General features: G+C 40.0%; 4 protein-coding genes and 1 pseudogene across 4 annotated transcripts; 3 read left to right on the top strand and 2 right to left on the bottom strand.

Annotated features, from left to right (window-relative positions):
• Positions 1-5,734: 5,734 nt before the first annotated feature.
• Positions 5,735-8,158, bottom strand: LOC109155749 (annotated as a pseudogene).
• A 1,681-nt stretch (positions 8,159-9,839) lies between these two features.
• Positions 9,840-13,869, top strand: LOC109155751 (dnaJ protein P58IPK homolog). The gene is made up of 9 exons (XM_019303397.1): positions 9,840-10,102; positions 10,494-10,659; positions 11,390-11,591; positions 11,695-11,855; positions 11,978-12,071; positions 12,476-12,688; positions 12,870-12,950; positions 13,157-13,375; positions 13,473-13,869. Exons 1-9 carry the CDS (start codon positions 9,973-9,975, stop codon positions 13,653-13,655), a joined length of 1,449 nt encoding a protein of 482 aa, XP_019158942.1. The 5' UTR covers positions 9,840-9,972; the 3' UTR covers positions 13,656-13,869.
• A 394-nt stretch (positions 13,870-14,263) lies between these two features.
• LOC109155755 (F-box/LRR-repeat protein At3g48880-like) lies at positions 14,264-16,411 on the top strand. The gene is made up of 4 exons (XM_019303400.1): positions 14,264-14,305; positions 14,402-14,454; positions 15,091-15,617; positions 15,696-16,411. Exons 2-4 carry the CDS (start codon positions 14,449-14,451, stop codon positions 16,213-16,215), a joined length of 1,053 nt encoding a protein of 350 aa, XP_019158945.1. The 5' UTR covers positions 14,264-14,305; positions 14,402-14,448; the 3' UTR covers positions 16,216-16,411.
• A 63-nt stretch (positions 16,412-16,474) lies between these two features.
• LOC109155759 (fasciclin-like arabinogalactan protein 12) lies at positions 16,475-17,690 on the bottom strand. Its single transcript, XM_019303405.1, has one exon. It carries the CDS (start codon positions 17,324-17,326, stop codon positions 16,589-16,591), a length of 738 nt encoding a protein of 245 aa, XP_019158950.1. The 5' UTR covers positions 17,327-17,690; the 3' UTR covers positions 16,475-16,588.
• Positions 17,235-21,944, top strand: LOC109155756 (protein VTE6, chloroplastic-like). The gene is made up of 6 exons (XM_019303402.1): positions 17,235-17,308; positions 19,380-19,938; positions 20,346-20,599; positions 20,982-21,105; positions 21,363-21,467; positions 21,608-21,944. Exons 2-6 carry the CDS (start codon positions 19,549-19,551, stop codon positions 21,713-21,715), a joined length of 981 nt encoding a protein of 326 aa, XP_019158947.1. The 5' UTR covers positions 17,235-17,308; positions 19,380-19,548; the 3' UTR covers positions 21,716-21,944.
• The last annotated feature ends 572 nt before the right edge of the window (positions 21,945-22,516 follow it).

Below are 22,516 nucleotides of genomic sequence, written 5' to 3' on the forward strand. Positions count from 1 at the left end.
AGCAGATCTTCCAACAATTGGCGCAAGTGGGTACACTCCTCCGTGTCATGCCCAGCACATCGATGGTAAGCACAGTGCTTACTCTTGTCAGGGCCGTCTCGATCGGGATGGGGGAGTTTGATGAGATTGCAGGACTGGGCGTATTACATGGCCTCCGCTGCGGATCGGTTCAAGGCCGTAAATTCTCCAGGCCTGGTGCGGGATCGGGGGTTGTCATCTCCCGACCTATGTTCCGCCCGGCCGGCCGGTTTACGGGACGAAGAGCCGACCTCCTGCAAGCGCTTGACGGCATTCGCCTCGCCGGCGTTGGCATAGTCTGTGACCCTCCGAAGGGCCTCCTCGTAAGTGGTCGGGGGGTGTAGGATGAAGTCCTGGTACAAATGTCCCGCCCGGAGAGATATGTGAAGCATGTGGGTGGCGGTCGCATCGTCCATAGGCTCGACCTCCCCGACCGCCGCTTTCCATTTGATGAGGAAATCGGTCAAGCTTTCCCCTTCTAGCTGCTTGGCCTTCTCGAGATACATGTAAGACTTCCTCACCACTTTGGAAGTGATGAACTTCCTCACAAATTTGATCGCCAGGGTCTCAAATTTATCGATCGACCCCGGTGGCAGGGTACGGAACCACTCTGCTGCCCGACCGGTGAGGGTCGAGTAAAAGGCTCTGCACATCACGGCGTCTGAAACGCCCTTCAGCATCATGTTGCTGAAAAAATCATTCACGTGGGCCTCAGGATCTGCTCGCCCGTCATAACTCTTCTCTCCAGAGACCTTTAAGTCGAGCGGGTAAGGCTGGGCCATTACCGCTGCTGTGAAAGGCGTCTGGTGCAGGGTTGATTGGTTGACCGGGGGTGTTCCAGGGTACGCATTCCTGAGCTGCGCAACTTCCGCCTGGAGGTTATAGAGTAATCCTCGGGTTTCGTTGAGCTCAGCGACTTGAACGGCTTGGGCTGTATCCCGAGCGCGTCGCCGTCGGTGAGATCTCGACCCGCTATACCCGGATGAAGCCTCGTGGCTAGCTTCCTGCATTTGTACGTCCTCTTGCCCGCGGTTCGGGTCTTGGGGTCCCAAACGCTGGCGCATCTCCGGTCGAAGACGGTCAAAAGCTACCGCTCGGGCAACTTCTTCAGGGTCCTCCGCTTGAACGGCCTGAGCTGGTGCCTCCATCGCATCAGCACCCCCCGACCCCAACCGCGAATGAGCCGAGCGTCGAGCCCGGGATGTGGGCTGACGCTGCGGCTCTACTTGTGCGGTCGGTTGTACTGGAGGGGCGGCGGCTGGAGCTGTATAAGCAGGCGTGTATGGTGGATAACCAACCGGGGAAGTGTAGCACATCGGTTGGCCTGGCCAATACCCATACGGTGGGGGTGGGACCGGGTACGGATACTGGGCGGGATACATCATCGGCGGCTGCTGGTATGGCAGACCGGGTGTTGGGTATCCTGGTTGTATGTAATTCACCGGCTGCTGGGCGGCCGGGTATGCATTTGACGGATGCGGTGGTGAGAGGTTGAGGTTGAGGTCCATCGTCTGACCCTGCTGTTGGGTAGCATAGTGGTCGGAGGAGCTCGCCGCATCCGCCTGGTCGTCGGCGAAGTTGTTGTGTGCCCACGGATACATGTCGATGTAATGATCGGGTGCTCGTCAAGACGTTAGTTTCTTGCACGTAGAGCCGTCAAAACGGGCTTAGCCCGCCGGGCCGGCCCGCCCCGCCCCTACTTAGGTAGGGGGCGGGTTTCAAAAATAGAAGCCCGCTAAAGAGCGGGCTTTTTTGGCCCGCCCCGTTTAGGCCCGCGGGCTTGGCGGGCCGCGGGCTAGCCCGCCTGTTTTTTTTTTTTTTATATATTATATATAATATTTACACTTTACTACTTTAGATATTATTATAGAATAGAGAGTTCAGACGCCACAACCCACAAGTCCACAACAAATCCTAGTCCCACTCTCCAAGACTCCAACTTCAATTTTGTTTGATTCATTTTGCATTCTGCATTTATGTTAAATTGTGTGTTGCTGTGCGAAAGTTTAATGAATTGAGTGAATTCTATCATTTCTGTGTGTGAATAATGAATTGAGTGGATTATGTTAATTTTTTTTACGTTAAATTCCAGAATACCAGTTGGATAAATTTAGCAAAACAAAACAATAACAAATAAGTTAATAATTTAAAAAAAAAATTGATTTTGAGGCGGGGGCCCGCCTAGCCCGCGGGCCAAAGGCGGGGCGGTCCGGGCCAACAAAACCCAGGCCCGCTAAGGAGCGGGCTTTTTTGGCCCGCCCCGTTTAGGCCCGCGGCCCGCCGGGCTTTGGCCCGCCCCGCCCCGCCAGCCCGTATTGACAGCACTACTTGCACGGGTCCCCACGGACGGCGCCAAAATGATACTGCTAATTATACGTGAGCAATATATAACAACACGAGACCAACTAAAGCAAGTAAATATCTTTATTGATCACGGTAAAGGCCCTAAGTACAATCTACTTGGTTGCTCTGAGTACCGACTGACTGCGGTCGGGATTCTCTAACAACAACCTATCGATCGTCCAAAAGTCCATTACACTGTAGCTACTGTGGGTATTTATAGCCGTTATGCCGGGGACAGGATTCCAGCCGTTCGGCATGTCCTCCACGTAGCCACCACGTGTCGCCCTCCCGGGTGCCCTGTCTGTCGTCGCAGAGAATCGCCACGTGTCTTTCGTCAGCTCTCTCGCCAAAGGGCTACCGCTCGGCAGTCGACACCGTCGCTCGGGCAACTCCCGGTCGGCCCCCGACCGGGTTCTTCTCAAGGAGCCCGACCTGTTACCTGCAAAGACAAAGAGAAAAGGACAAAGGCTTCTCGGTCGTGGTGAAGCTATGTCGGTCGGGATATTCCCTACCAGAAACTTATTATGTTTTTAGATATTATAGTGTGTTGCAGAGACCTTAGGGTTGGGTTCAACTTTTGAAAGAATGAATATATTATAGTGTTATCATACCTCTAAAATTCTAACCCTAACCCTAACCCTAACCCTAACAATTTTAAGGCCACGAACTGTTTATAATTAAATAATGGTTAAGTTCTTGTATTATAGTATTTTGTTTAATTTAGTCTTTATATTTAAACTAGTATTTTTATCTGTGCAATGCACGGAATGAAATTGTTGTAATATATTAAGAATATTTAAATTGATATACAATTATTTAAGAGTTAATTTCACCAAAGGTCGCTTATCTTTCCTGACAATTCCAAATTTAATCATAAACTATAGTTATTAATTATTACGATTTAGTCTATGTTATAATTCTTACGTTAATATTCTTACTATTATTATTAACACTTAATTACTCTTAGATGTTATTATGACCACTTATATTATTATTATTAGTTTCTTTTTAAGTTCTGTTAGTATATAATGGTCGTAAGGCACAATAATAATATAACCATAATTAAATATTATTGTATTGTATTCCATGAGTCACAATAATAATATAACAATAATTAAATATTCTTCAATTCTATATTCTTCTAGGATTTCTATTACCATCATTAATTATTCCCTAATTTCCCATAATTAAATAATTTGACCAATTATAAAGAGAGATTTATTAAATAATACACGAGACAGTTTTTTAATTAAAAACTTTAAAATTTCATTAATAAAACATAAGGTTCTCATAGTTTTTTCTTAGAAACTATTTAATAAAACATTTTTTTATATAAATTAGTGGGCCAAACCGCCTAAGGCAGTTTGGGGCGGATAGATCTCGAAAAAATACTTGATTTCAAAAAAAATATATGTCCAAAATGGACAACCGAGTCAAAAGTTATGCCTTGCCAAACTTTTGCCACTTTACAACTTAAAATAATAATAATAATAATAATAATAGTAATAATAATAATAATAATAATAATAATAATAATAATAATAATAATAATCGCCGGTTTAGCAGGCAAGGCGGCCGCGGAGGAAGCCGATTCCGGACTTCCTAGCCGTGGCCTAGCGGCGCGATAAAAAAATTATTATTTATTATTAGGGGGTTTGGGAAATATTAAGCCAAAATGTATGTGTTGTTTTTGTTTTTAACCCAGAATTATTGTACGAATAGGAAAGTAGAAATCAATATATTTTATTAGGAAGAGATATTTTTTAAGAATTGGGCGGGAAGTTAAAATTGCAGGATTTTGTTTTTATATATAGGCTCTGTTTGGCAAACATAGATGAAAAACTATAAATTAGGAGCTGAAAACTGAAAAGGAGCTGAAAGCTGAAAAGCTATAAGCTCAGAACTGAAAACTGGAGAGCTGTTAAGCTAGCTGTTATGATTGAAAGTGTTTGGTAAAATTAGTTTTTTGATAAGCTGATAAATGTAAAAACACTAAAAAGGACATCTTCATAAAATTTAAACTAGTTTGTTAAATATTAAAATTTAACATTTTGAAATAAAACTATTAGTATAATCATGATATAGCATCTCATAATGAAGTAGCAATATTGTTGCAAATCTCATAATAATAATAATAATAATAATAATAATAATAATAATAATAATAATAATAATATTTGCGGTGAAAGTTGCGGATAGAGGAGAAGAGAAAAAGGTTTTAATTCGGAAGGGTAAATTATGTCATTTCTTTAAAATAATAAGGATAAAGATGGAAAAAAAGTTAGGAAGCTAGGAGCTTATTTTGAAATGCTACTTAAAGTATCGTTCTAAAATAAGCTCTTATTTTGGGAACATTACCAAACAGAGCTTATAACTTATTAGTAGCTTAAAATAAGCTATAAACTCCTAAATAAGCTCTGCCAAACAAAGCCATAGTATAGATTTTGTTTAATTTAATTCTTGTATTTAAATATTTATATGTTTGGTTGCAAATATGATTGAAATATCTAAAATAGTCAATATAATTGCTTCTCGTTGTACCATTCAACCTTGAATCAGCTGCTGCCAACAATCTCCCTTCACTATGAACACCTCACACCCATTCCACCAAGTTGCCACTAAGCACAAACCTCACGCACATTAAGTACAAACATCACGCACCTACCTACTCACGCACATTAAACACTACACACTCACGTGCCTTGAGCACAATACTCACACACACTAAGTACAAACCTCACACACATTAATCACTCGCACACTGGCACCTAAACCCTTCCCTATATATATTCTGACGCGATTTCCGGGTAAAAACAAAACAATTTATAGTAGAAGGAAGCAATGCTGAGTAATTTCAATAAGACGAAGAATGTATTCAATCATGAAATAAACAATAATAACATATTAATAAGAAATTTAAAAGACATTGTCTGAGATGAAGTGCATGAGGGTTACAGACTGAAGTAGAGGCAACTCGCATATATCAAAATATATCCAACTCTGTTTTCTAAAGTTATAAAATAATAAAATAGAAACGAATCTCTTCAGCATCACTAACACAACAATTTCCCCAACATGATTACTAGCGAAGAACAAATTTGTCTCATTAAAGCTCTCTTCCAATGGGATGGGGAAGTGAATCACATATTGTTTCTTCCATGCCATAGATTCTTCCTCCAGAATCCATATTGGTATCTCGTCCCTTATAAGATTGTTAACAAAAGCTAATTGACCATCCTATCAATTTAACCCTAACCCTATCAATTTTAAGGCCACGTTACAGGACTATTTAGCAATCTAATAAGTTATACAAATACACACGAAATTATAAACAATATAAATTAATTTAATTGAACCTAAAATGGCAATTAATTTAATTTCATGTGTTGTATACAATTATAAAACAGAAGAATATATATAAACAAGAAAATGTGATCCCATTAGACCAGGTCCATTGCATTTTCAGAAGATGAAGTGGAGATGGTGATCATGCCATTCAAGTCAGACACACTATCATTTTCCAATGCCATGGCAAGTTTGGGTCTAGGGAGAAGTGAAACTTCAGTCTCCCCAACCAACATCTGAACCACCCCCCTCATTGTGGGTCTAGCCATGGGGTCAGGGTGAGAGCAAGCTAACCCAACCATCAAAACTCTTGTCATTTCACCTTCATCATACTCACCATTCAACCTTGAATCAGCTGCTCCCAACAATCTCCCTTCACTATGAACACCCCACACCCATTCCACCAAGTTGCCATTAGCCCCCCCAATTGGCTTCCTCCCACTAGCCACCTCGAGGGATACTGCTCCGAAACTGTACACGTCGCTCTTCTCGGTGGCCTGTCCGGTTATAACGTACTCTGGGGCTAAGTATCCCATTGTCCCGGCAGCCAGTGTGGTGGCGTCTGGGGACTTGTCGTGCTCGATTTGCCTTGCTAACCCGAAATCCCCGAGCCTTGCATTGAACCCTTCGTCTAACATGATGTTGCCCGTCTTGATGTCTCTATGGATCACTTGGTTTTCGCATTCTTGGTGTAAATATGACATGGCAGATGCCACCCCTAACAAAATCTTTAGCCTGTGTGGCCATGATAGAACCATTCTTGACTCGAATAGTGCCTTGTATAGACTCCCATTTGGCATTAGGTCATAGACTAACAAGATTTCACCTTTTTCATGGCACCATCCTTGAAGTCTCACTAGATTTCTGTGCCTGAGGGTGCCGATGATGGATAATTCCGAAAGAAACTCTGCTTTCCCTTCCCCGCTGCCGTGACTGCATTTCTTGACTGCCACGGCGGCGCCGGTTCCCGTCAAGATTCCTTTGTAGACAGTCCCGACGGCGCCGTGCCCGATGATCCGGCTGGGATCGAACGCCTTGGTTGCGGATTTTAGCTCCCTAAAGCTGAATTCTTTCGGCATTTTGATGATATCTGCCCCCAAAGTCTCTGGCTTTTTCACTCTCTTGAGCTTTTTGCAGTATAGCCACACGAATAGGAATCCGGCGAGGAATAAAAAGAACGCGCCGGCGGTGACCACTCCGACGACTGCGCCGGGGCCTTCCTTGCACAGCTGGCTACGGCATTTCCCAGGCGGTGCGGCTGCGGCGTTGGACGCCGGAGGTGCGGTGGTTGGCGGCGGGGATTTAGGACTGCTCCCGTTAAACGATGAGGTGAAACTCCACCACTCAACGCTGTGGACCTCCGTGCTCCCCTGAGTCGACCCGGAGAATCCGACGAACATGAACTCGTTCACGTGGTCGTTTAAGTTGAGTGGGAGGGAAAAAATCGGAGCTTTGGGCTTGAGATTGGAGTAGGAGACGTAGACGCTGAGTTGCTGACTCGGGCCGGCGTAATCGATCCACGAGTTGACCAGGTCGCCGCTTTTCAGATCGACGCCGGCGGAGTCCAGATCGACGGCTTGATCGGAGACCAGCGACCCCAAATCCAGCCCGACGTGGTTCCCGTTAACGTCTTTGAACTCCACGTTCATCAGAGTATCGAATTCCACCGCCACGACGCCGTTTTGCGTCCCCTTCGCATCCATGATCCCCATGTACCCCCCGGCATCGCCGACGGATTCGTCCTCCGGGGTGATGACAAACGCGAGACCGCCGCCGGCTGACGACGGATTCAAATTCGTAACGGAAAACTAGAAAAATGTAGAAAAGCTAGCCGGAACGTTATCCCTGGGCTGCCGGAACCTCACCGGTTCCGCGTACAACACCTTCCCGGCGCCGGAGTAGGGCACGGCGAGGTCACGTGTGAGCCGCACTGTGTTATTACTCAAGTGGGCATCGCCGAGGAGCTTCAAACTGCTCAGAGCCAACGTCCCGAAGTCAAATTGAGTGGCCGCGATGCCACCGGAGAAGCAGAACAACAACAATAACAGTAAGAAACTCGCTGCAATTCCGCCGGAAAATCCACCTGGGAGTGACGTCATTGCTGGATTCCGCTCCAACCCATTCAAGACCGAGGATCAATTTCTCCAAAAAATATAAGCTTTCCCTGAAAAGACTTAACAAATCGCCAGAACAGAGAGATAGAGCGTAAGAACTAAGAAGAAGAAGAAGAAGAAGAGAAGCGGTGGTTGCGTATGAAGGCCACGTATAAGCTGCAACGGTCATGTTTACGGGAATTGGTGAAAAAGACAACCTTTTTTCCCACTTTTTCTGACCGGGAGACCACTCGCGGGTCCCACGTTAACATATGGATTGAGGTATTTTACCATGTCGGTAAACTGGAGCAGTTACTGTGGGTTATTAGTAAATTTATTAAAGTCTATTTAATATGGGCGAAAGTTGGTAGCTTAAAGTGATTGGACACAACTATTATATGAGATTGGTCGATAAATGCTCAATTTGAGATTATGTTATATGAGGTTGCACTGTGAGGGGTTATGTTGATAGTTATATTTGTTAATAGTTATATATAAATATGTCATTTCATAAAATATATTTGCTTTGTGCATCTACATGTTTATTTCATTCGTTTACTTTTCTTTAATTATTTGGTGTCAATTTGTCTCACGACTGTTAATGACATAACTGTTTTATATTTTCATACATTATTTTATAGAGTAAATTTCACTAGAGGTCTATTGTCTTTTGTAGTAATTTCAAATTTAGTTTCAGACTATCATTTACCATTTAACATCCCATACTATTATTTTTAAGATACTTTTAATTATTCTCATGACTTTTCATATTTTAATAAGGACATTTTTATATGTTTTTTTTTTCTGGTTTCAACCAGTTTACTAAATATGATTACTAAAAAATTAGAGGTTGTCTAAAGTTCTAAACCAATTAAACCAGTTAAAATAAAAAAATAATAAAAGAAAAATATGAAAAGATAAAAAACCTTACTAAAAATAGAAACAATAGTAAGAATGAGTAAAAATGTCTAGAAGATAATAGTATGAGATGTTAAATGGTAAAAATGATATTTCTTGAACTAAATTTTAAATTGTCACCAAAGACAAATAATCTTTGATGGAATTAATTCTTATTTTATGTGTTTATCTTCTTCATTTTTAAAACAAAATTATATATTGATATCCAACTTTACATTTTTATATATAATCATTAGTTGTCACAATATTGCATTGTTAATAGTTTGTTATAACTAGGGGTGTAAATGAGTCGAGCGGTTTGCGAGCCGCTCGGTCAAAGTTCGGCTCGAACTTGGTCAAAATCGAGCTCGAGTGGCTCGTTTATTAAACGAGTCGAGCTCGAGCTCAAATATTCTAGGCTCGTGGCTTGTCGAGCCGCTCGTGAGTCATAATTAAATTAATAGATAAATATTATATATATGGTAAGGATCAATGTCTACTATTGACTTGTAATTAAAGTGGAGTTGTAAACTTGTTTTGAATGTTTGGAGTCTTTAAACATTGAAGTTTGGACTTTTAAATTTTTTAAAGTTTTTATTATTTATGTATGGATAAAACAATGTTTATTATTAATTAAAATATGTCAAATAGATCAAAATCGAACTTGAACTCGAACAATCGAGCTGTTTGAGCGGCTCAAAAAATTGTCGAGCCAAGCTCGAGCATCATTTTTTAAGCTCGATCGATCTCGAGCTCGAACTGAACCATGCTTATCGAGCTCAAGCTCAAGCCAACCCATACTCGAGCTCGGCTCGGCTCGTTTACAGCCCTAGTCCTAAGTTCTAACGTATCTTGTTGTCCTATTAACCATGTATTAACGTAACGCTTCTATCATATGCCTTGATCTAAATTGACATGTGTATAATTATATTTAAATCAACCAACTTCAAGGGATAATATGGATCCGGGTCTATATTGCAATTGCAATTGTTACGTGGCAAACTCCAAGTGGATCAACCAGCAATATCGTATGGGTCCCAGTATCCACGTGGAGCGCAACAATAGGTTCGCTCAACGTGGAACACTGCTTTTTTCATTTTTCACTGTTTCGATTTCAATTCATATTTAATCCCCTCGCTCGCCGTCTCGAAATCGTCCCAGAAGTTCCAATCTCGCGCTGAACGGAGCTATTCACCGTGAAAACTCACTGAAATTACACGCATATTTATTTTGCACGTAATTGATGCACAGGCGTTGAAGGTTGAGAACTGAGGAGATGGAGGCGTTGACGAAGCTGTGTAGTCTGGATTTTGTGGCGTTTAGGGGCTTTCTCTTCTCGGCATTGATACTCAATTTCGTGTTCACTTGTCAGCTGTTCCTTCTTCAACCCATCGTTTCTGCGCTAGGTAACTTCGCCATTCTCTGCGAGCCTGCGATTTTTAAATTTTGTTTTGGGATTCGTTATATGTATGTAGTATTTGCGTGCGTGTTTGTGTTTTGCTGTTTGAGCTGTAAATGATGAATGTCCAGATTTACCTGTTCAAATTCACGTTTCAGCAACAATTGATCCGTTAATCTAGTGTAAAGATTCAAACTTTATTGAATTTGTTTGTCTAGTCATAAAGTTTCCCTCTTTTGTATTAATATAGAGACGCCGAGACTATTATTTGCTGAAATGTATAGTTGTGTGCAGTTGGTGAAACTGGGGGAGTGGTTAATGAATAATGAGCACTAGTTGATTCCTTTTACCTTTGTGTTCTTGGTTACCCCTCACTGATTTCTCTTGTTGCTGTGTAGATGGGAACCCTGGTGATGCTGCTGCTCTGTTTGAGAGAGCTCAACAACATGTCAAAGTCAAGAAATATAGCGAGGCCCTCAATGACCTTAATGCGGCTATAGACGCTGATCCTGCGCATTCTGAGGCATACTGGCATCGTGCATCTGTTCTTCGTCAATTATGCAGGTTCCATTTCAATTTCATTATTGGAATCCGAATGATATCCCTTGTTATTCTGGATATTTTCCCATATGAAATGTTGGTAAAGTGATAGTGCTCTGCTTTATGCATATAAGTCCCATGAGAATAGTGCCTTTGTTAATTTTCGAGGAAAATATTACTTGGGCTCTGAGCATTTTGCACTTGCTTGAAAGCATTGTTCTTGCTTTTCAAAATATTTCAGACATTCAGTGTTTGGTTTTGCCCCCCTTCACGGAGCATACAATTGGCTCAAACCTCTTAGGTCACCTTTGTTTAGATACTTCAGTGTTAGCACTGTACCATATGAGGATGAGAAAGCCATTAACTTGATGGTCTCTCTCTATCTCTCTGTTACCGATAAGTTTCTAAGGTGGTAGGTGTGTATTGTTTTGCTGAAGAAGATCCTGAATTGTATGCTACATCTTCTAGTGATAAATTTCCCAACATAACCTTATTACTTTTAAATTTTCTTTCATAAGGCTTGTAAATAGTGTTGGTCGTGTTTATACTCCCTCTTGTTTTAGAGCACTATTAATTTCTCCACCATTTCTGAACTTCTACCCATACCCCATTGATCACATCTTTTAATTTATGACGTCCAATATGATGTCTTGTTCATGAGTAGTAGGAAAAAGAAATCATATAGGCCCTTTCTTTCTTGCTTTAATATCTGATTGGAAAATTATATGATTCAGGCCGTTTTTGGCTAATGTAGATATGAGGAATCAGAAAGAAACTACAGGAAGTTTTTGGAGATGAAACATAAGAACTCAGTGGCAGAGAGGGAACTTTCACAATTGTTGCAGGCTAAGGGTGCTTTGGAGTCAGCTATGAATCTCTTTGAGTCTGGAGACTTTACAAAAGCACTGGAACATATTGATAAAGTTGTACTTGTTTTCTCTCCAGCCTGCTCAAAGGTATACACTGTACAGTGACTGTTAAATTGTAACATACTAACATTATTGTTGTAATTATTTGTTGTAATGTGTAATACCTAACTTAAAAACGACGGATTATCAGGCCAAATTCCTTAAGGTGAGGCTATTGCTAGCAGCTAAGGATTACTCGAGTGTTATATCAGAGGCAGGATACATCCTTAAAGAGGATGAAGATAATCTAGAGGCATTGTTGCTACGTGGTCGTGCCTACTACTATCTTGCTGATCATGATGTTGCTTTAAGGTTTGTTAAGTATCTTGTATCCCTGACTCTATACCTCGCCTTTTATTATTTAGGTTAGAATGGGAATATTTGCAATTATAAAAGGTCTATTTCTCCATAATCCTTTTTCAATTATTCTTCAGGCACTACCAGAAGGGTCTTCGACTAGATCCTGAGCATAGTGAATTGAAGAAAGCATATTTCAGCTTGAAGAATCTACTCAAGAAGACAAAAAGTGTAGGCATTTCTTATTGTCCCTTTGTATAAACCATTGCAGAATATGTTTGACTTTGGCCCTTTTTGATAACATAGTTAGCTTATCAGCCAATTTTGGCTTCTTTGACCACTATTAGCTATTTGACTTGGTTAAACATTTATAAGTGTTTGATTAATTAGCTTTTTGTAACAGTTTATTGCTCCAAAATGCTAAAATTCTAAAAGCTGATCAAAGCAACTTTTTCGATAAGCTTTTTGAGAAAGTCATTTTGCATGTAATCAGTTATTAGCTAACAACTAATTTACCAAACATCTTTCTACAATCATGCTATCAACTATTCAAACCCACTAACCCAATCAGCTAACAATTATTTACCAAACACCCCCATTTGTGTCTTACCAAATGTGGCTTTTCTTCTGTGCAGGCAGAGGAAAATGAAAGTAAGGGTAAACTTCGTCTTGCTGTGGAAGACTATAAAGCAGCTCTAGCATTGGATCCAAACCACATTGCATATAATGTCAATCTTCATCTTGGCTTGTGCAAAGTATCAGTGAAGCTTGGCAGGGGTAAGGATGCCATTACAAGTTGCTCGGACGCACTACAAATTGATGAGGAACTTGTTGAAGCTTTAGTTCAGGTCTGCATTTTTCACCCCGTAATTTCTATTCTTCCAAGTATAAACCGATATTCTAAAATGCTTGTAGGAATTTCGGATCACCGCATTCCTAATTTCCTATATATGTGTGTGTGTGTGTGTGTGTGTGTATAATTACTAGCTGCTAGTATAATTCTTTGCTGACATGGGAATCATTTTCCAGAGGGGTGAAGCAAAACTTTTGACAGAAGATTGGGAGGGAGCCGTGGCAGATTTGAAATTAGCAGCCGAAAAATCTCCACAGGTTTGTATTGAATTCTGAAAATGAAAAATGTTTGCCTAGAATGAATCTTTAACTGTGTTTCTAACTTTCTATATACATCATCCTTCTTTCTTCATGGATTCATGTACTTGTGATATTACATTACTCTCTTTCTCGAAAGGTTTGATCTTTCGTATTATCTGTTCCAATATCCATGCTTAAAGGTCCGTTAACTTTCACTATTACAGGATAGAAATATCCGCGAAGTATTAATGCGGGCTGAGAGATCTTTAAAGTTGAGCCAACGGAAAGATTGGTACAAGATTTTGGGAATTTCGAAAACTTCATCTGCATCAGAGATCAAAAAAGCTTACAAGAAGCTCGCTCTGCAATGGCATCCAGACAAGAATGCCGACAACAGAGAAGAAGCCGAGGCCAAATTCCGGGAAATAGCAGCAGCATACGAGGTTTGGTTTCCATAGATTCTCTATTTCTCCAATAAAAATGGAGAATTTCTTCTGTTAATACATTGATTGATGTGAGAGATGCCTCTGTTTCTTGCAGGTCCTTGGTGATGAGGATAAGCGTACGCGGTATGACAGCGGTGAAGACATTGATGACATGAATTCAGGAATGGGCGGCGGCGGCGGCGGTTTCCACCACCCCTTCCACGGCGGTGGCGGTAACTTCGAGTTCCACTTCGAAGGAGGCTTTCCCGGCGGCGGTTTCGGAGGTTTCCATTTTTGAGTACCTACTCCAACAACTGTCTATATTCATTCCCTTGAAGAAGAAAGAGTTTTGTTTTGGATGGAAACTCATAACCATTATTCGAAGGTGTACTGAATTTTAGAAGAACATTTTTTCTTTCGAATAGATGTCATTTTCATTTTCATTTTTCATTGTAACTTTATACGTAGAATTCGTCCAAAATTCTAGATATTGACGTAATATAATTTTATTTAAAAAAAAAACTTTGGAGTAACAGCCAAACTTCATTATTTGCATTATACTTTGGTATCTGTTCATATTTTTTCAACACCACTAAAATTAAAATCATTTCATGTCACTCGATCATAAAATAACATATATACAGTATTTAGTATTTTTTCTGACTTGTTTCATTTTATTTGTCCAACTTATTATTTATTGGACAAATTAATTTTTTATTTATTTATTTTGATTAATAATAGTATTTTAATTTTTAAATATATAAATTCTGTATTAATACTAAACCTACTTGTATGATATTATTAAATTAAAAATAATTTTAATTAAATCTTATTAATTGAATCAGACATAAAATATAAAACTAAATGTTAAGTGATAGTGGTATACTGGTATGGAACAAACTCTTTTCCTTTTTTATTGGGCGGATAGTGAAAATGGAGCGGAAAGCGGTTGATGCTTTGATTCCCAGAATCTACGCAGAATTCTACAGTCTTCACTCTATAATTACACTTCATCCTGCAATCTAACAGAGTTTTTTGGTGCAGATAGTTGCTTAATCTTGGAGGGAAAATCACTGCCGCAGCTCGCTTTCATGGAGGTATCGCGTTAAACGACTGCTTTTTGCTCATTTTACTCGTCTGCCTGCGTTATACATACATGAATATTCCGATGATCGGTTGCGTAGCAATTTTGTTATAGAACGAGAGAGGAATAGTGGGATACGCAGTTTTTTGTTTTCGAATTCCTGGGGAAATGGAGGGGTAGCAGAGAGTAAGTAATTCAATTTTGCGGAAAGATCGGGGGAGGTAGTTCAATAGTTCATAGCTAATCATTCTATAATTGGGAACTACTAATACTGGGATCACTTTTGTATATGTATATAAAATTGGTATTGAATTACTCCTTAAGGAGAATGATATGATCTGAACTACTAATTCAGGGATCATTTTTGGATATGTATATAAATTGCTATTGAATTACGCCTTAAGGAGGATGGCAGAGTCATTCATCCTGGAGGTAGGATAGGTCAGTGTGTGGGATAGCTGCTGGGAGGATTGGTTTCTGCAAGATAACAAAGGGTTCAGAAATCAGAAACCCTGGTATAGAGTATAGGACGGTTGAGACACTGGGTTGAGTATAGTTGATAAATGTGTAAATTTTCTGCTATTTCATGTAAAAATTGGAGCTGAAGCATTGGACTTACTAGCATGTCTGAATGTTTTGCACTATGCAGGACAGTGCAAGTGCTGAGATGATAGTCGGAGGGAATGGAGATGGAGAAGTAGATATTGGAAACAAAAGAAAATTGAGTGAACTGGGTTCTGCTGAGGAGGACCAAAAGAGATGCAGAGAGGAGGGAGAAAAATCCATGTCTCAAATGCACCTTAAGAAATGGGAAAATTTGGATCTTAATGTCTTTGGAAATATATTCCGCCACTTCGATTCGTATGAGTTGTTTTGGACTCTGTCATTGGTTTGCACCTCGTGGAGAATAGCTTGTTGGGATCACTTATTTTGGAATAGCAGTGTGTTCAGCTTGGGGGCCTCGTGCAGAAAATGTGATCACTTGAGGAGCGCACTCGGTTCAAAAAATCAACACAATCAACTAGGGGTCAAAATGATGATCATGTTGAAGAGTATAATGGAGGGCAGTGACGCTCATGGAAGACCCTTAGAAAGGTGGAGGAACTCAATTATCAAATTCTGTGTTCCTCGTAATTTAAATATCTCAGACGTGCACTTGCTCTATGTTGCTGAGAGGTATTTCTAAAAATCCTACAGTATTTGGTCTTTTAGAAGTTTCTAAGGTATTGATTTCTAGTTTTTCCACATGCTTAGGACACCTAATCTCATAGATCTTGAACTCCTTGGCTCTTCAAAGATAACATCAACAGGATTTGCAAAGGCAATCAGCAACTGGAAGTGCCTTCAGAGGATAAACCTTGGTGAGTTTTACTGGAGAGATTTCCACCATTTTATAAGAGCAATAAACCGAAGTTGCCCACAGCTTAAAGTACTTTGCATATCCAAAGAAGGATTCAATTTCAACTTTGGTAAATCCTCAGTCATGACCCTTTATTTGAAGGGATTGCCGTTGGAGCGGCTCATTTTCCGGAGGGCTCATTTGGACCCATATGGTATACATGGAATCTCTCCTCGACACTTCCCACAGATATCAATGGAGTTCGATGATTGCTTTTTTAAATGTTCTTACGAGACAACTGAAATTACCTTTCGTCTGTCATTTGATTTGCGCAGGGGGAAAGAATCTTCAGAATGGGTTGTAGTTAATAGCAAGCCTGCCACCATGCGATCTAATATTGCAAAATGGTTGGCTTCAGCAAAAGCTTCCTTCTGATTCAATTAATTTGCCAGCATAGTTAAGGGAATTTATTTGTTATGCCTATGCTCTTGGCAAGGAAGATAGTTCTGGGTTCAATTGAACATTTTTCATGATGTCTTTTACACCGTAATATATATTCATGCTACTTCCCCTTTTGTATATATTCACTTCTCATTTTCTGAGAATAAACTATTCCATGCACTTCAAGCCCCATGGGGGATCTTTTGTTTACTGCATTTAATAGGTCATGAGTAAGTAGCTGGATTTGAAGCAATAAAATAAAATTTGATGTTTATATATTTTTTCACTTGAAAACAATGATTTACTTATATGAAACTCACAACAGCATTAGCACACAAGATCACAATAAAATAACAGTTGCAGTCTCTCACAAGTACAAGAAAAATGCAGCAAAGGCAAAGGCTATTGCCTGCAACGCCTTTTGAATGACACAGGTAACACCAGAGGAGTCAGCTGGGGCGTCATCATCTGATCCGGAGGAAGAAGCTGCAGATCGCAATCCTTTTTTTGGCTTTGAAGGTGCAGGAGCCGAAGCTGGAGCCGGTGGCACAAAGAATTTCAAGGGAAGCAGCACTTTATCGACTTGATACACAGCTAGCTGGTTATCGGTGTATATTGTGTTGGCAACTGTGGCATTGACGATCCCTGTAGTTATGTTCACAGAGTTCCCCGAGGTGGTGATGTTCAGCGGGAACTCCCTGTCGCTAGTGCCACCAGCCTGTGTGCGGAGGGGATTGCTGGCGGTCTGAAACTGGGAGACGGAGAAGAACATTGGGAGCATGTGGAAATTAATCAGCTCGGACTTCTGTTCGTCGTCAAAGGAGTTGAGGGTGCCCGTTTTCAGATTGGCGAAAGCGTTGTCTGTGGGAGCAAAGACGGTCAGGCCTTGGTTTGTGCCGTTGAGCTCTGAGGTGATCCTGTCATCCGTCTGTGTGCTCTTCAACAGCCGGATGAACATCGTGAACTGGCTAGCCTTTTCAAGTATAGCGGTGATATTCGTCGGACCAGGTGGTGCCGGGGCTGGTGCTGGAGACTGAGAAAGAATGGCGGTGCATTGGACGAGGAAGACAAACAAGAAAACCGAGAGGTTAGTGTTCTGATTCATTTTTCCTTTCTTGCACACTCTTTTACTGGTTGATCCAAAAAATGGAGTTATAATGCACTGATGGAGAGAAGCATATTACATCAGTGCTTATATAATGAGGGGTTTGGAATATTTTTTTTTTTGAAAAATAAATAAGAAATTAAATTAAGGAAATCGAGTTGGATGTTTGGTAGAGGAGTGAATTTTAAGGTGGCAGACAAGTTTGATAATGTTAAGACAGCTGATGGTTTGCTTGGGATGGAAGGAAAAGTGAAAAACATCCAACTCGACTGTGCATTATACTATATATACTGTATGTTTTTATGTCTTTAATCTAAAAAAATAATTTTAGTTACCATCAAACTAAATATCGAATCGAAATTTCATTCACTTTATTGTAATGGAGACTACTAATGCAACTATAAGCCAGATTAGTCTTATCCCAGTGGTGGGGATACCTGATGCTATAAGTTATAACTCGGGTTGAATCCAGATTAGTTTTACCGCAGTTGTGGGGATACCGGGTCCTAAACCCCAAAGAAACATTTTATTGTCCTGGCCCATAATTTCCAAAATTTTCTTTTTCACAGACAGCTGCATGGTAGGATGTTGATAGATGATAGTGTAGTGTTATCTGTAATGATAGTAGAAAGGCACCAGATTGCGTTTTCAACAGTCTCCATCAAGAAAATCTGGGTTCAACCTGCTGAAAATTCATCTACTTTAATTTGGGGTTGATTGTTATATCATCTGCTAATCATCATGTGTGAAGATGAAATAGCAGATGATTAGGGGAAAGAAACAGTGGCTATAATTGAAGTTTAGGGGCCATAATTGGGACCTGACTGACATGAGAACTTGTTGTAGGACCAGCCAGCAGTCAGCAGATGATGACTTTTGTGGTGGTGCCTTTGCGTGCATCTATTGCAATTTGCAGATGAATGGGTGGATCAGACCCAACCTTTGGCATAATTCATCTCATAATGACATATTGGGGGTTTCCCTTCAAATCACAGCCATGAAATAGGAGGACTAGTGCAGATTTAGGGAAAGCAAGATGCCTATGATGCACAGAAAGTGTAAAGGTCAAGGGTTCGATCCTTGGCTTTGGGTATAGAGCAGCCTTAAATTTGCAGGTCAGCTGTCACATCTAAAAGAAATGACTACAATTTAATGAAGGAATTAGTCATTGTGTCCGACAGGTGGAACAAAAAAATAGAAATGATAAGGTCTAGTAAGTTAAATTATAAAATATATTTGATAATATACATAAGTGTGCACTTAACATTTGTGACTTTATAAAAACACTTATTGCTCGATGCATTTCAAATTTAAATTATTTACAAATATGTTTTTTTTTCTTGCTTTTAAATGAATTTTTAGTTCTCCCCTACCATGATTGCTATTCAGTATATATATACACTGGTACACACCCCCAATAACAAAACTTCCCATTCCGATACAACAGTCTAGAAGTATATGTTGTCCGGTTATTTTCTCGTATATTAACAATAACAATAGTTTATGCCAATCTTCTAAGAATCTCATTGGTAGCATCGACAATATGCCATGGCTGTATCGGTACGGTGTTCACACGATTAAAGCATCCCTATCAGATGGGGTTTTACTCAAATTTTTGGTGGGTCAATAAAAAACGTTTTTTTTTTTTTAAAGAGAGATTAAAAAATTAAATTTTAATTAGGGTGGTTGCCACACACCTATTAGGCAACGTTGCAAAGACCCGTCTTGTACTCTTGTGTGTGTATGTGTTATTTTTTTTTTCAAATTGCAAGGAAGAATACATCTTTATTCTTGATCTAGGATGGCTAACATCTTTTGATATCAATTTGTGTTAGTAATACAAAAGGTTAAGTGTTTGATCTTTGATTTTGAGTATGGAGCAGTCATCTCTGAGAGGTACCTATAATTACTAGAAAAAGAATTCTTGTTACATTTTATGTAGTGTGTTCCTAAGTATAGAAAAAAAATGGTAACATAATTTTACATGTTTTTTGGGCGTATAAAATCAAAGAAATTTTAAAATTTCTAACAGAAATTTATTCCTGTTTGGCAGTGAACAGCTGCCTCTTCCTCACTTGTCTCCAATCCAGCTTCGAATTGTGGACCCGCCATAGATGAATTTCTTCATCTTTGCTGGTTACCAGCCGGTTTGATTACACCTCTCTTTCTTCTCCAGCTTCAGCTCAGACAAGGCTGCTTACACTTTCTTCAACCACTCAAAAATGGCGACTTTAGCTCCAATATTCACATTCCCGCATCACCCTTCATTATTCCTCGCTTCTCGCCGCTCAAATCTCTCTTCTGCTCCTTCCAATTTCCCAATCCAAAACCCTAGCCCGCTCAAGAGACTGCACATCCAGCCTTCTGTCAGAGCCCAAGCAGCTCCCACCGATCTCGGGGTAGTACAGAGAGTAGTCCAATTGGTCCTGACCTCGCCGCCGACGTGGCAGTCCGCCGTTGCTAGCAACCTCATCATCTTCGTCCTCGGTTCTCCGCTTTTGGTCTCTGGCCTGTCGCTCTCCGGTGCGGCGTCGGCTTTCTTGCTCGCCACTCTCACTTGGCGCGCCTTTTGGATCCCTGGGTTTCTCCTTGCGGCAATGTACTTCATACTTGTAAGCCCAAAATCTAATCTTTCTTCATCCATGTACTTATGAATTGGATAAAAATGATTTTTTTGGGCTTTATTTTCTTGTTTTTGGATGACTAGGAAACACATAGCTATTACCCGAGGTTATTCACAGATAAATCTTGTATGGTAACCGGCTCAAACCAATAAGGTCGGCTTCGAATTTGAAACCTTGTTGTTACCAAGTCAAACAACCTAATAAAACTTTGGCTTTATTTTGTTTTTATATTAATTACTTTCTATCTTCAAGCATAATTGGGTATAGATATAACTTTATTTGTGATCACTACTTATAATCTTTATGATTAAATGAAAATGTAGTGACAAATGGAATTTGATTAACAAGAGTGTATGATGGAGTGCCAGACTGTTTAAGTAATCTCAGTTTACCAGGGGACAGCTGTAACTAAGGTGAAGTTGGCTCAGAAGGAAGCTCAAGGTATTGCAGAGAAGAGGAGTGGAAGGAGAGGAACCGGAAGTGTGATCGGTTCCAGTGCATCTGCATGCGTGTGTGCATTACTGTCAATTAACAGGATTGGCGGAGCTGCATTCTCTCGGCTTTGGGAACTCGGATTTGTGGCGTGTTTCTGTACTAAGTTGAGTGATACTGTCTCAAGCGAGATCGGGAAGGCATATGGTAAAACAACGTCAGTGTTGCTTCCCTTCTCTTGAGTAAATTTTCTTCGTTCTTCTAGGTCCTTCCCAGTATTAAGGAAACAAAAAAAAGCCAACATTTTTGTGTGGAATCTAGTGTTAGGTTCTTCAATTTGTTCTTAGTTTTGTGGTTTACTATAAGCCTGGTAAGAGTCAGTATAGTTTTGATTCTTAGTCGGTTACTTGAAATAGAAACGGATTGGCTAGTTTTCAGAGTGAAATTTAGCAAGGTACTTGCTCGTGGGTAGTTATCATATGCAATTTGTATATAGTTTATTTGTTTCATTACCAAGTTATGGAAGAATGCGTATGTACTCTAGCAAGAATATCTCTTTCATCGAAACTGACTGTTAGATGCTCGAACTTCAATTACAGATACCTCGTCACGACACTCAAGGTAGTTCCAAGAGGAACGGAAGGGGCAGTGAGCGTTGAGGGGACTTTGGCTGGACTTTTTGCTTCAATTCTCCTGGCCTCCATTGGTTGTATAATGGGTCAGGTACGGACATATGAGCGGTGATGCCTTTTGATTATGATCACACTAAAATATGTATAGTAGATTTTGACCAAGTCGAGGGTGATTGTTCACTTTCAAAAGCTTTACAATCGAAACTCAAAAGACAGTGTTGAACTAGGACCTCATAAGGTCAAAATAAAAGTTGTGTTCTTGCACTAAAAGGTTGAAATTATAAAGATCGAGATTGGAAGAACTTTACATTTCAAAATTCACCTGCTGGCTAAAACGCTTTTTTGCAGATAAATATACCCGAAGTGGCTATATGCGTTTTGGCTTCCCAAATTGCCAACTTTGGCGAAAGTCTGATAGGCGCTGCACTTCAGGAGAAGCAAGGATTTCAATGGGTAAGCCATCAATCTTCCATTTTAGCTAACTGTTCGACTACACATCTATATTTCATACATTATATGCTCAACACGCATGCTATTTGCGTTCATACATATGTTTTCTGTAAGTCTGTAACTCTATATGCTTTGGTTTCCAGCTCAACAATGATGCTGTGAATGTGATCAACATATTCATGGGCACCATTCTTGCAATCCTAATGCGGCAAATAGTCTTCCACTTCAAAATAACTGTAAAACCGTTTTAACTGTTCAAGAACAGCCGGTTTATTTATGTAAAAAACATAACCAAGTCAGGCTGTTACGGGTTAATAAACTTTAAAAAACTGTAACTTGTATATACGCTTATTCTAACGTTAGATTATGTAATTCTTTTTCTTCTTCGTAGTTGAATTTAAGTTATGTATTCTACATATTATACTGTCATTTAACTGTTTGGTCTTCAAGTTCAAGTCCAAGATTGGATTTTTTTGTGTATGATACTGGTATTCATATTTTATAAAATACAATTAACTTAGTTGAATCTTGGTTGGACCGAGTCTTGGTTAGACTGCATTTTGTGGCTGATGCTTAGACTTCTCACCATATAGCTGTTAGCAAAGCAAAACTTATGGATTTATTTTGAGTTGATTGAACAGTTGAAATGTATCTCGGAACACATCCTAAACAGCGTTGTAGAATATATGTATGGTGACCACAAGACACATTAGAATTGCACTTTATTTATCCTTTTGTGTCATGGTCTCATGGAATGTGTTATCTTAACCCATAATGATGAAAAGGTGAATAAAAGGAGATGTGATGTGAACAAGTGCAACTACCTTGATGTGAATACATATGATGCTTTGATGAACTTGGTTAGATCTAGATTACAACTGTGTTGCCTTTTCAATGGAAGGTGGTTGGGGGTTGACAACATGTTTATTTACTAGGGAAAAAAAAGGGTATTCTTGCCTTTGAATTATTCACAAATTTATGGTTTTGGTATCCATCCTTAAAAATTGAAAATAAGATTTGGTCCTTTCGATCTCTGGAAGGGTGGGATGGAC

This window comes from Ipomoea nil, unplaced genomic scaffold, assembly GCF_001879475.1.
Source record: "Ipomoea nil cultivar Tokyo-kokei standard unplaced genomic scaffold, Asagao_1.1 scaffold2704, whole genome shotgun sequence".
NCBI classification, from domain to species: Eukaryota; Viridiplantae; Streptophyta; class Magnoliopsida; order Solanales; family Convolvulaceae; genus Ipomoea; species Ipomoea nil.

Coding starts and splice junctions, on each gene's coding strand:
- LOC109155751 (XM_019303397.1), top strand. CDS start 9,973: ATGGAGGCGTTGACGAAGCTGTGTAGTCTGGATTTTGTGGCGTTTAGG. Junction 12,072..12,475: donor TACTCAAGAAGACAAAAAGT/GTAGGCATTTCT, acceptor TCTTCTGTGCAG/GCAGAGGAAAATGAAAGTAA. Junction 12,951..13,156: donor CAGCCGAAAAATCTCCACAG/GTTTGTATTGAA, acceptor TCACTATTACAG/GATAGAAATATCCGCGAAGT.
- LOC109155755 (XM_019303400.1), top strand. Junction 15,618..15,695: donor TTGCTCTATGTTGCTGAGAG/GTATTTCTAAAA, acceptor CCACATGCTTAG/GACACCTAATCTCATAGATC.
- LOC109155759 (XM_019303405.1), bottom strand. CDS start 17,326: ATGAATCAGAACACTAACCTCTCGGTTTTCTTGTTTGTCTTCCTCGTC.
- LOC109155756 (XM_019303402.1), top strand. CDS start 19,549: ATGGCGACTTTAGCTCCAATATTCACATTCCCGCATCACCCTTCATTA. Junction 20,600..20,981: donor AAGGCATATGGTAAAACAAC/GTCAGTGTTGCT, acceptor CTTCAATTACAG/ATACCTCGTCACGACACTCA. Junction 21,106..21,362: donor TTGGTTGTATAATGGGTCAG/GTACGGACATAT, acceptor GCTTTTTTGCAG/ATAAATATACCCGAAGTGGC.